General features: G+C 50.0%; 1 protein-coding gene across 2 annotated transcripts; it reads left to right on the top strand.

The window, feature by feature from the left end:
• Positions 1–2,758: 2,758 nt before the first annotated feature.
• PLA2G12B (phospholipase A2 group XIIB) lies at positions 2,759–9,964 on the top strand (the record flags this gene model as incomplete). Of its 2 annotated transcripts, none has more annotated exons than XM_079535540.1 (4): positions 2,759–2,990; positions 7,342–7,418; positions 8,730–8,895; positions 9,846–9,964. In XM_079535540.1, 4 exons carry the CDS (start codon positions 2,759–2,761, stop codon positions 9,962–9,964), a joined length of 594 nt encoding a protein of 197 aa, XP_079391666.1. The 2 variants fall into 2 exon arrangements, with proteins under 2 accessions (XP_079391666.1, XP_079391665.1); XM_079535539.1 differs by having other exon boundaries at positions 7,342–7,430.
• Positions 9,965–13,431: the final 3,467 nt, after the last annotated feature.

The raw sequence follows: 13,431 nt of genomic DNA, 5'->3' as shown, positions 1-13,431 counted from the left end.
GAGCTCTGAGGGAGGAGCGTGGCTCAGCCCTTGGTCTCTTTTTTCAGTAGCTGCTGTGGGCTGTAACAGCAGCTGTTAAAGTAATTGCACTCCTGGCTTGGTACTCAAAACCAGACCGACAAAGGGTCAGCTGCTCGAGGAGCCTTTTGTCAGGGAGAGTAAATACTTGCATTTCCTGATAGGAAGTCAGACACCCAGTTCTGAACAGTTCTGGGGAAGGGAGGACACATCAGACTGTCATAGAATCATTAAGGTTGGAAAAGACCTCTAAGATCATCTAGTCCAACCGTGCACCTACCGCCAGCAATCCAGGAGACAGCGCTGACACGTAGGATGCCCGGGCTGATCGCTTCCGTAGCTGGACTTTTCCCGCAGTTCATACACCTCAGCTGTCCTCGTGCTTCTCTAAAAACAGCGGAGCTTGTACTTAATTTGCAGTCATCAGGAAGCTGGGGAAAATCAATGAGTAAACAACTAAAACGTAGCAAGGGCTGGTGACAAGCCCTACTGCTGTCTGTGGAGCAGAGCCTTGTGCTGCTGTCAGAACCCTTGGCTGCAACTCGGGATCTGCCCTTGCTTCTCTATGCAGCCCAAGGACTGAGGCGTTGCCCTATCCCTGCCCATGCTGGCAGCATGGCCGTGGTGGGGTGACACCACCCACCCAGCAGGGGTGCTGGGACAGGGGCAGAGCCTACCACCCATCCTGCGGGCTGGGACTCAGGGCTGCCCCTCGAGGAACACAGGTGTTTCATCACACAGCTGCATGGATAACCAATGACTCATCTGGCTCCCAAGTCAGGCTTTGACCCAGCCATCATTAAGCACGAACTTTAACCTTGGGCTGCCAGCTCCCCTGCCTCAACCTGTGCTTCAGGCCCAGCACCTCACCCCCAAAGGGTGCAGTCCCCCCGTGCTTCACCACAACCCCTGCAGAGTACTAAGGGAAGGCCCTGGCCAAGTCCACCAACGGGCCCTTGCCCACTCAGTGCTCCCCACCACCAAGCTGCAGCACCTCCAGCACTGACTGTGCCATTAGGAGCAGTGACTCATCCCCGCCCCGGGCTGCTCTATATTTGAGCATTACAGTGTCAGAAATGAATGCATAGCGTTCAGAGCTGCTCATCCCAGGGTCAGGACGAGGTTCAGAACCCAGCTGTCGGAATTCACCACAGCCTATACCTCCGTCATGTGGAGAGAGAAGCTGGCAGAGGCAGGAGGCATCTGCAGCCTCATTTGGAGGAGGGGGGGAAGGTGGCTCACCCCCTGCAGGGCAGAGCAGCCGCCACGTTTTGGGGCAGCAGCTCAGGGCTGCTTTTTCATTCACAGGCCTTTGCTTCGGCGCAAGCGACAAACCAGCAGGGAAGCTTCTTTCCCTGGCGCTGCACACTGCCAGCTGCTCCCCAGCCCTGTCCAACTTTCCTAAAACATCCTGATCGATTTTGCAAGTGGCGCTGGCTTCACGCTCGCTGCCCAGAGCCTCCAGCCTGCACGTCCAGCACAGCACAGTGCACACAGCTCACGCACTAGGCGCTGCATTGTGCATCTCTTGCCACCCTGCCAGCGTTCTTCCCTTGCTTGTCTGCTCATGGATCACCTCAGGGACTATGAGGTGACAAAGCTGTGCACCAGGCACAGACACCTGGATGGCTTCACTGGGGCTGCCTGACAACAAATCCCAGCAAGAAAAGCTGCCCGTTTGCTGCACAACCACCACGTCCCCAGCATGGCCTGTGCAGCAGAACAGGTCTGGGTCTCCTGCACTGCCTGCCCAAGTGCCTGGGAAAAGGCCCCAGAAGGCAGCAGCTGGATCCAGTTCTGCACTGCTCAGCAAGAGACAGAACAGCTGCCTACTCTTCCCTCCACTGACCTGTACTGGCAGCCCAGACACGGAGGTGGTCCCTCCTTATCCCATAGCTGGAGCACAGGGCAGGAAAAGGCCTGGGCAGGGTGCTGGAGGGCTCTGGCTCTTGGGCAGTAAACATGACATGGGGCTGAGCCTCCTGAAAAACACGTCAGGATTTGCATTTACATTTGCTATACATCTGAAAAGCCAACAGCCTGGCTCCCCTCCACTCCAGAGAGCCTCTGGCAGTGCAGTGCCAGAAAAGAAGTGGCCAATGGAGCAGCTGCTGGTGCCTGCACTGCAGGGCAGTCTGCAGAGCGGCTGTGTCTGAGCAGGACATATCCAGAGCTTCCCAAGCGGAGCTCTTCCCTTTATCAGTGGTTTGCACTGTCTATTGCTGTTGGTTTGTTCGGTTGTTTTCTTTTAATGAGTAACTTCAAACTCCCCCATGGCCACATGTGCCCACAGGCCCCAGCATTAGGATCAGCAGTGCCCCATGGGAGCAATGCTGCTATTGCGATGCAGGGAAGGCTGGAGGCAGACACTCCCCCCCCCTGCAGGCAGCAGGGCATGGTGGGCAACGAAGGGCTTCCTGGTGAGCAAGCAGCCCCTGCTCTGCCTCTAGGAAGGGCCTTTTGGGGGACCCTGTCACTGCAGCCAATCCCCTGGTGTTCTGATAACTGGGCCGGTTCCAGTGGGATTGTGCAAATGCAAACCTGGTATTCCTCTATGAGTCCAAACCCCGTGTTGCACTTTGCACTCTGATTGCTGTGACCTCATCCCGGTCCCTCAGCAGCGTTTAAAGTTCGGGGCAGCAGGGTGCTCACCTCCTCCCACGCACGCAGCTCGCTCCCACTGCTCCCAGCCCACACATCGGCGTGCATGAGGGCGCGGGGCCTGCGTCCGGGCTGCAGGATGCGGCTGCTCCTGGAGGCAGCGGTTCTGTGCCTGACCCTGTGCCTGGGGCACAGCACCGAGGAAACCACGCAGGAGAACACCGCCCAAACCTCCTACACAGAGTCCTACTTTCCGGAGTGGGGCATCGGGGCCATCCGGGACAGCTTCGAGACGGTTAACAGCTACTTTGACTCCTTCTTGGAACTGCTCGGGGGGAAAAATGGAGTTTGCCAATACAGGTGTCGATACGGTAAGTGAGGGGTGTCCCACACTGGGGACACGGGGCAGAGCACTGTGTCTGGGGCTGGGGACAGCTTCAATTGCTGCAATAGGCACTGTCTGTCTGTTCTGCACAGGAGCCACCGGGGTGGGCAGCAAGGCCATCAGCAAAGTCGGCCTGTCTACACATTGCACACACTGCTCTATGCCAGTGACATACATTCTACTACTTTCCTAATCTGATGCTGATGGAGCCCTCAGAGACACGCTGCTACCCCATGTCCCCGCACAGCCCTTCTCTCCCTGCTCCTGCGTCCCCTGACACCCACAGCTCTCCTTCCCTGAGACCACAGCCTCTTGCACCCGTAACCAAACCCCTGCCCTGCTCAGCACAGATGGGTCACTGCATGAGTCATGGCTGTGCTGCTGGTTCCAGCACAGGGAACCCTTACCTCCTCATCCCTCTTAACGAGAGCAGCCTGCTCAGTGCCAGGGACAACAGAACAAGAGGAGAGGATGTAAGAAGAGTATGCAAGCAGCCAGGCTGCCAGCTACCAGGCCTGCTAGGGAGGAAGAGCAGCCCTGAGGAGAAGGGGTTGGTGGAGCCAATGGTAGCCGTAATCTCAGCAACCTTCGGAGTGGGTTATTCAGCAGCTGCAGGTTGGCTAATAGCAAGGGTTGGAGGAGGGGAGATAACAGGAAAGTAAACGGAACCCATGTCACCATGGAGGAACTTTAGTACTCAAGGCGGAATAAGGCAGTGCTGCTCGCCTTGGACTTTGAGAGATTTACTAAAAAGGAAGAGTTTGATTTGTAGTGGGGGCAGTCAAAGAAGGCGGCAGATCAGGGACAACAGGCAAAGGCAGCCTGGAAGTGCGCAGGTGACAGAGCAACGGGGCTGTGGCGCACCCCTGGTGTGGACACAGAGCACTGGATGGGCCCAGGCAGCAGTAGCCATCAGCAGGATACCAACCAGCTTCATAGAATCATTCAGGTCGGAAGAGCCCTCTCAACTCACTCAGCACACCCCCACCTGCCCACGTTCCTCAGTGCCTCATTTCTGTGGCTCTGGAACACCTCCAGGGATGGTGACCCCACCAGCCCCCTCAGCACCCTGTTCCAATGCACTTCCACTCTATGGGATAAGTTTTTCTTAACATCCAACCTGCTGTTTGGGAACAGCAGGAACTGCATCCTGCTGCCAGCTTCCCATATCTGTGCTGGGAGAGAGCCCAGCCCTCTGTCACCTGCCCGTCCAGCAATACCCACCAGGTACTTTCCTCCCAGTTTCATCCCACATCCCTGGTGACTGCCTGAGCAAGATGCCTGTGAGCACTGAGGTGTTTTCATCCCTTCTTGCCTTGAGCACTCCAGTTTACAGACATGGACTCTATGCTTTGGAGAGATCCTCCCAGCTCAGTTTCTTTCCACACACATCCCACTTCTTCTAGGAAGTGGGCTGCACACTGTGTCTCCCTGGGCTGTGTGGGCCTATCTGCAATGTTCCTCAGCCCGATGGAAACATCTCCTGAGCCCACAGTGGGGAAGACATTGGGAGAAATACAGATGCTATAGTGTGCTGAGGCCACGGAAGGGAAGATGGGTGATGAAGCTCGATTCAGGGAGGCCCATGACTCACCATTGTTCCAGAGAAGTCATTGCTCTCAGGCCATGGCTTTCCCCTGTCCTGGCTCCACTGCCCCGCTCCTGTGCAAAGGCCTGCCCATTCCTCTGGAACATCCTGCTTCATATCAGAGAAATGCTTTACCTTGAAAGGAAAACAACAAGTACTTCTTTAGCACTGTTTTTTGTCCTCTCCTGAACAAGTATTAAGCACTGGCAGAAGCAGCAATTCTCAAACACTGCTCACATACTTCCACAGGTCCTTCTGGCCCCCCCAGAACAACTTGCCTGTGCTGGACTCTAGCTCATGCAGTTGGAGGGGATGCAGGGAGGATCCCAAACCAGTGAGACTAAATGCCTGTGCCCTGAAGAATGAATGCCGGCCATCTGTATTGCCTTGCTGCTGAATCAGGGACTGATTGCTTTCTCTCCAGCCAAGGAATAAAATTGGTGCATTCCACTCTTTCATTTCAGACAAGGGATACTGATAATTGCTTATTTTGCCACGAAAAAGGTCAGGACTCACCTGTAATTGACACATCCATCTTCAGCTGAGCACAAAGAACTGGCTGTTCTGGCTGCTAGATTGGATTTATCAGCACCTGGTGAGGTCAGAAAACAGACAACATGACAGATTACTCCCTTAAATCAGGAAGTTTTGTTTATACAAGTATTTGCTGGAAAATATCTCCCCCTTACTATGAAACATCTGTAAGCATCTTGGGGGGAACAGTGTCCTGAACAGGGAGTAAATCCCTGAATAACTTCTCCCAGCTGTCTAGGCAGGCAGGACTTGGAGGGTCACAGTGTGGGACCCCAGGACCATCTGTTCACCCAGAAATGTATTCCCTTCCCCTGCCCCACTGTACCAGCACTGCAGTGCCTGAGACCTCCTGCATGGGCCAGAGATCTCCTCTAGCCAGCTGGCTGTTCTCCAGTCCCTTGGTACAGCTACGGCAGCCTGGAGATATTAAAATGCATCAGGGAAACTCACTTCCCATTAGCAGCTCGACCTCAGTTCTCTATGATGCCAATGAGACTGTGCCCTGAAATATTACTCTACAGAAGAAGCTTTCTCAGCAGGTCTGTGTGGCAAGTGATGAAACCCAGCTGGCAGGACTTACCTCATCCCCTCCCCATCACAGACGTGCCCATAGGAGAGGCAAGCAGTAAGCGATATCAATCACGGAGTTGCTATGTGTAGAATGAGGATTACTTGTAAATGGTGCCTTGCTTTTGTTTTTGTTTTCCTGAGCTACAAAACAAGCTGTGGGGGAGAGGTTAAGCGTGGTGTCTTGGACTTTATCTAGCTGAGAAGGAGTTCAGAAAGGTGCACTTGACAAATGATTAAGCTCAATTTGTCAGAGAGGAGGAGGTGGCTTTCCTACAGGGGCTCATCTTGAGCACTTCTGTTGATTCTGCAGTACTCACCAGATATTTTTTCACTTCAGCCGCCTGTGTAAGACATCACAATAGCTGTAGCTTAAGCTTATTGAAGATTTTCTCTGGAAACAGTTACTTCCATATCAAAAAATAGCCCCACTCCTTCTCTCCCTTCTTACCCCATAACTGACAACGTGCTGCAAGATCATAACTTACTGCCAATATTACAAGCAAGTCATTAAAATTTGTTCTCATCCTGCAAAATCCACCTTGAACGGTGAACTTGCCTCCGCTTCCTTCCTCAGCTTGGGTTGAACTCTGAGTCCCAGCTCTTGGTCCCTTCCAAAACTGTACTTGGGCTGTGAAATGCATCCAGGGAGCAGTCCTCCTCTCACTGTATTGCCTGTGAGTTTTGGGTTATAAGATTCAGCCGATCTATAGACACAATCCCTTCTCTCTATAGCATAACCATCAAAATAGTGTAATGTGTTTCAAACTCAGAAATTATCTTGTGCCAGCATATCTCAATGGACTTAAATTATGTGTTGGTGCAAAGGCAATCTTGTAATGGCAATGTGCTGTGACCAACTGATTGGTATTCTTTCACTACTCTTAATTCAGTTCTACCTGCTCAGAACAACAATGCTTTCTGCACTAGAAAACTATTTGGAGCAGGAACCAGATCTGGTCTATTTGAAGGGGACAAAAAGGGGAGACAATAGCACTGAGAAATACCTCCCCACACAAATGCCACTGCCTGCTGAGAAAGTCAGCAGGAGAGATTTATCTCAGCCTGCAGACAGTTAAATCCCTGAAGCCTACTGCATTTGTGTAGGGCTGGAGAAAGCTGCCTATTGACATCCCACAGCCAGACAGTGTTTTGGTTTGCTATTTGTTGCAAGCCTGTTGTTTAAACAAAACCACTCAGGCAGTTTTTAATTTAGAAGGTGCTGGGAGTGTTCCCACATATGACCTTCTAAGGGATTCTGCTGTGAGGCCTTTCCAAAAACACAACAGACTTACAGCTGTATTGATGGCAGGTAATTCAGGTACCCTGGAAGAAAAAAAGGGAAAAGTATCTGAAATGGTTATCAGTGCTGACAAGAAGAAACAGAGCTTAAAAGAAGAGCACATCACCAAACACAGGGCCCAAGATCAGCCAGGAATGGCTCTGCATTGATCCGTAGCTCCCTCACCCTGGGCACACTGGGGATGGAGAGGAGTTTTCTGGAGGAATTAAGAATGCAGCTGGATAGCCCCAGCTGCAGCTGTGAAGAGGGACTCACCCATGGCTAAGAGCTGGGGAGAGTCCCAGAGCTCTTTGGTACAGCCCTTGGGAAGATCAGTGTTCTTCATATTTTTCCTTTCTTCCTCAGGGAAGGCTCCGATGCCACGACCTCACTACAAGCCCCAAGAACCAAATGGCTGCAGCTCCTATTTTCTGGGGCTCAAGGTACCCCAAAGTGTATGTACTGTTCCTAACTAATGAAATTCTCTACTCACAGCTAACCATCTCTAATGATGTGGGGGAGGGACAATGCTTAGCTGTGCTGCGTGCTGCCAGTGCGATGCTTCTCCTCCCAGCTCTGGAGAAGGGAGTACCAGTGGATTGTGCTGGGGATGAGCTGTCTGCCAGGACTGCCAGGAGACACGGCTGGCTGCTGACAGCAGGCAAGGAGGAGTCAGCCTAAGCATGGCCCCATTTATTGTCAGTCAGGAAAGCATTAAACCTCAGCTGCTAATGGAAGACAAGCAGGAATCATGTAGGCAGAAGTTAGGCTTATGAAGGCCTGACCTGTTGCTTTGTAGGTACTGAAAGATTCCTGTGCAGATTAGCACTACAAGAAGAAAAGGGCTGGCCAAGCAGAGCGTCAGTGTGGGGAAAAAAAAAAAAGTGATATCATCAGTTCTCTGCCTTTAGGACAGAAAACACCCAACACTGGGCAGCTCAGGGCCTACGCTAATTGAGCATTAACATAATGCACAAACAGCAATGCCTGAATGTATTATCCTCGCCTGGCCCTTTGTCCCTCCCATGCTTTTTGCCTCTCTTGAGCACTGAAATAAAACTGTAGGCATTAAAACTGTACCTTTTCACCACTTTAAAGGCAATTAATGAAATAATATTGGAATCACCAGGAAGAGCTCTCCCAGGAGGCTCTTAGAGCAGGAATTACTATGCAGCCAGTGCATTACTGCTGCCTATGAAGAAGCAATTAGACAGATTCCTGCTTTGAAAAACCCTCCCTTTAAAGCCCATTTTTCATGTTAGATTAGTTCCTTAAACCGCGTTTCATTGCAAACCTTGTGGGCATTTCTGCGGTGCCACCTCCTTATGCAGGCAATCATGAGCACTGAATGCAATGAAGAAAAAACACATCTCCTAAATAAATACTGCATGAGGAAGGCTGAAAAGAGGAAGAATTTCTAACTAGCTAATGAGTCCCATCCCTCTAGGAGACAGACTTGCCCCACCAACCCACAGTTATTAGCTAAGCTGCAGGTTCCCTCCAAGCAAGCTGTGTTTGTCCTTGGTCCCATAAACACATCTGTAAGAAGCAAGGCATTGATAACCCTTTTAGATGATTTACTAGGCCAAGAAGCAGGCTGTGCAAAAACAAAGAAAGAGAAATGGAGACTCTGCCATACCTCTGGTTTGGGGGCTCTGAGCCAGTCGGGCACTGTAAATTCTCAGCCACTTGTGGCTGTGCGATTTCAAGGCCAGGAAGCAGCCAAGAGATGCTCCTTTTCTTTCATTTCCCAGCTAGATTTGGGTATCCCTGCCATGACCAAGTGCTGCAACCAGCTGGACATTTGTTATGACACCTGTGGAGCCAACAAATACCGCTGCGATGCCAAGTTCCGCTGGTGCCTCCATTCCATCTGCTCTGATCTCAAGCGCAGCCTTGGCTTTGTCTCCAAGGTGGAAGGTAGGCCTCCCCAGCTCACATCCCCCAAGTAAGGAACAAGTGGTGGCAGGGAAGGGAGGGTGTGCACAGGGAGACACCTCTTTGCCAAACAAAGTAGAAACCTGCAGAAGGGAGCAGGGTGTCTGTCCAGTAATGCTAAAGATGGGTCAGTGCTGAGGGAGAATACACGCTCCTGCCCCAGGGATGGACATCTGAAGTTATTTAACATGGGGACATGCTAGGAAACGTGTGGAAAGGAGAAAAAGGAAACCAAAACCCCTAGAAGCAATTCTTTTAATCCTTGGATGCCCTCCCTGAGAGTTCAGATACCTTCATGGAAGATCAAAAAGTCTTCCAGAGCCTGAGAGCCACATGCTCAAACCTGTACATGGCCAAGGGCCAATGAGTTGGAGAACCAGGGCCTGGGCTCTGGTTCACAGATAAGAGATGACAATGGCACTACAGATAGCACCACTGAGCCACAACCTTAAAAGATCTTATATTAACCTGTTGATCTGACAAGGGCTGTTTTAGAGGAAAGAAAGGGGCTAGCAGTCAGGCACACTGTTGCAGTCACAGCATGCTGGCACTGCACCTTCCAAACACCTGCAAAGATTAGTTCATAGTGGCTATGAACAGTTGTAAGGAGAGGCAGCTGGGAGAAACAGTGCTGCCAATGTCTAGTGGGAAATCTGCTGGGTACACAGCACTAGTTGCAGTGCTGCAAGTGATCCACCAAGCAGAAAAGCCTGAGAGACGTGGCTGGCAGGGAGGGAAGTTGGTGCCACATCAGGAGGAGAAGAGTCCCCATTTTTTTGCTGAAGGTAACTTCTGGATTTGTACAAATACAATACCCAGGGAGAAACAGTCCATGTTCCCAACTGCAATACCACAGGACTCAGCGCAGGGCTCAGCCTGCCAATGCCCTACAGAGCCCGCTCCTGACTGCCTGATCTCTTCCTTCCCCACAGCCTGTGAGTCCGTCGCAGACACCGTGTTCAATGCTGTCTGGACCCTGGGCTGCCGGCCCTTCATGAACAGCCAGCGGAGCGCCTGCATTTGCAGCGAGGAAGAGCGAGACGAGCTATGAAGCAGAGCAGACCCCCTGGCCTTCACGAGCTGCTGCCAACGCTCCCTCTCACACACGGCGCTTCTTCTCAGTGACTTCCAGCAGCCCTCTGGCCAAGCATGGGACACAGGGACCTTGGCCAAGCAACACGCATTGGCTGCAGCTTTGGAGCAGAAGGCAGCAAAAGGGGAGGCAGCCTGTGCAAGTAGGGCAGAGATGCCTGCTGTCCTCCGCAGCTGCAGTTACACTGCCCTATCCCTTTCCAGCTCTATCAGAATGATCTGATGCCAATTTTCTCTGCAGACTGATCTGGAAAGGCAAGCAGGACTCAGTGCTGGTTATAAACAAGGGGCTTTACTTGTTTGTTTGCCACTCTGCTAGTATCCCCTGCCCCTTAACTTTCTCATTTGCAGTGTGAAGCATTAGGCCTCTGCAGCCTCTGACAATCTCAGCCTGTGGCCACACTATTTATGTTTTTCCATCTCTGGAGACTGAAGGAGAGGAGTGATTTGCTCTCAGTGTGATGCTCACATGCATCCCTCACATTTTCTATTCTATCATTACACACTCTGACTACTCTGCTTATTTAATACTTGATGAAACAATGTAAAACACCCAGGGGTTTGGCAACATGAGAAGGACTCGGCGTGTTTGTGATACTGGTGTGTTTCATACCTGGGCAGAAGAGGACCAAAGCCCATCTCAGATATGCAGAGCACTAATCCACAGCTACTCTTACACACCTACAGCACTCTCACACATTCTCAGGAAAGGAAGCTGCATTTTTTTTTTCAGTGACTCCCAGACTGTATCTGTTTAATTATCTTCTTCCTGTATCTTCTAGCAAGCTTTTCTTTCTGGATCCCTGTTAACACTAAATGGCTGAGTACCTATCTCCATCTTTCACACAAAGGACACACAAGGCTCACAGTTGCCTTGGATGAGATTTTCCAAACCCCGGAGGCTTATCTGTTAGATGGCAGGGCTTACTTGCTATCTTGGTGGATGCAGAGACGCTGCAGCTGAGAGCAATCAGTCATCTCAGAAGGCATTCTTTAAAACATGGTTAATACTTCCATCTGCTATTGGGAGCTTTTATTATGTTTAAAATGAGAATTTAAGATGGTATGCAGAATTTCATCAACATATAACATTTGCAGACATTTTTCAACTGTTTTTCTTACTGAAAGGAAGTTGCTATTGGGTGTGCATGCCACGACATGAAAATTCTTCAGTTTCCTGCAAACATATTTATGGCTATATTCTTCCAGCTGTCACAGGAAAGTTAAGGCTACAGAAGGTAATATAACAAGAATAGAAAGTCCGTTTTCATGACCTTTCTTCTAGTTTGTGTTTAAATGGGTGTGTGGAGCTATAAATTATTTAAGCCCTGTATTCCTATTCTTGCTAGTCATCTTTGCTTTATAGTGAACAGCAATGAGAATCATCTGGTCCCAAATAGCCTGCAACAACAAGAGTCGTCCAAGGTACAAAAACAGGGAATTGGAAGTGATAGTATAAGGTGCAATGAGATGTCTTCCATAGAGGAGGACCTTCATTCATAGTTGCAATGTCAATTGCAATGACATCCTTTCCTGGCTGTGCTAATGCCAGTGGAGAGTGAATACTGCACTGCCAAGTTTCATTGCAGCATGTGTCTATCAGAGCACGAGGCTGGACACGCTCATATGCCATCTAAGAAACACATTCTTTTGGCTAGGGATGGGAAGGAAACATTTCTCATTCAGAACACTTCCCAAATGTTGCATTTCATTGGTGAAATCATGCCTGTTGCCAGTTCTAAATGTTAGCACACTCTTATGATTAAATGACACAATTTAAATAATATGTCTTGTCAAACTCAGTAACCTGATAACAGATTAAAGCCAGGGCAAGCAACTGATAACAGACAATGACATACACTGGAGGATTCCAAGGGTTCTGAAGAAAATCTCTGTCCACAGACCGACACTTCGGAGACACCGCTAACATAAATAATTCTTCCGTGCTTTCAAATTACCATTCATAACAAAACAACTCAGACTGCTGCTGGTGGGGCAGCTATTGAAGAAGCACATTTTTCACTACAAAAGTAAGCTGTGGGAATATGAAAAAAAGCCACGAGCAGCTCAACAGGAAAACTCAAAACTTCAAGTGGTGGCAGTGACTCAGGGATAGAAATGGTGCACGAATATAGTAAAATGTCTGCAGCTGAACAAATAATGGCTTCCCCTCCATGCTGCTCCTGCTCCTCAGCAGTGTGCAGCCATTGGAACATGGGACTCCGCAGCTCAGTTCCCAAAGCTTGGGTCATCTTTGTTTCTGCTCTGAACAGGACAAAGATAGTGTGCTTACCTGGAGGCTTCCTGTTGGCTTCGCGCTTTGGCAGGATGACTTCAGCTCCTACTGATGTTTGAGCTGGCTGGTCAGCGTGCTCTCTTCCAGCAGCAGTGCCTCAAACAGCAATCTCTGCATCTCCACAATGGACACAAACATGGACTGGAGGTGGCTCCTCCTGAACATCTACCATTCTGACTCTCATTTCATATGAGAATGCAGCGACATCAGCCAGAACGCCAGCCCCATGTGGCAGGCAGCACTGACACTGCTTGGACTTGGAACCACACTCAGCAGCGCCCAGGGGCCCTCAGGAGCACCAGTGTGGTGCCTTCCACACGCTCAGTGCCTGCTTTTGCAGTGTGGTTGTTTCTGCTCTGTGGCGTGGGTGATTAAATTAAATAGAAGAACAAATCCCTTGGCTCTTATGCAAGTCTGGCCTTTGATTTCAAGACCAAGATGTAAAGCTGACAAAGACAGATGGAAGCAGAAGGTAAACCAGGGAGAGAGAAGACTTTGAGAAATGGTTTAGTTCTCTGCCTAGAAGCCATTCCCTCTCTGTTGGAGTAGAGATGGCTCAGGGCAGTGGCAGATAGCAGAACCACTACCCTGCTTGCAGGACAAACCAGACACTGTGCCATTCACATGGCCATGCAGAGCAGTTTTTCCTCCTTACGGCTCCTCCAAATGATTTAACAAAAAGCTGTGGAGCAGAAAGGCTGCTTTGTATTAATTTGTCAGGAAGAACCAAATAACGTGAACCATAACTAAAGCAAGCAGAGAAACTAATCTCCCCTTCCCACCACTCCCCACATCCATCTCACATTAACAAAAACACCCACTGCTTCTCCAGAATGCACCAGCTAATTAATTTCATTTCCCAGCTCTTGTTTTATCAAAATAAGAACATGCAACAGGGGCTGCCTGAGCAAAGAAGTGACAGCAGGAAATTGCCACTGTGGTGGTAATGCAGAAGTGAATCAGCAGAACCAGGAGAGCATAGTGATGCAAGAAGGGGGCTTTTTCATTTCTTTTTCATTACATATGGTTAGATAACATGAAAAATGTCCTTCCACTTCCACTTTCCCAGGAAAATTTTCATTTGTTATGTCTAGCATGGATGCACACACACATATATCCCCAAAGCAGAA

Source organism: Tetrao urogallus, assembly GCF_951394365.1.
Source record: "Tetrao urogallus genome assembly, chromosome: 5".
Classification (NCBI taxonomy): Eukaryota; Metazoa; Chordata; class Aves; order Galliformes; family Phasianidae; genus Tetrao; species Tetrao urogallus.
The sequence above is the reverse complement of the archived record's forward strand: the minus strand, read 5'-3'. Positions and strand labels throughout refer to the sequence as shown.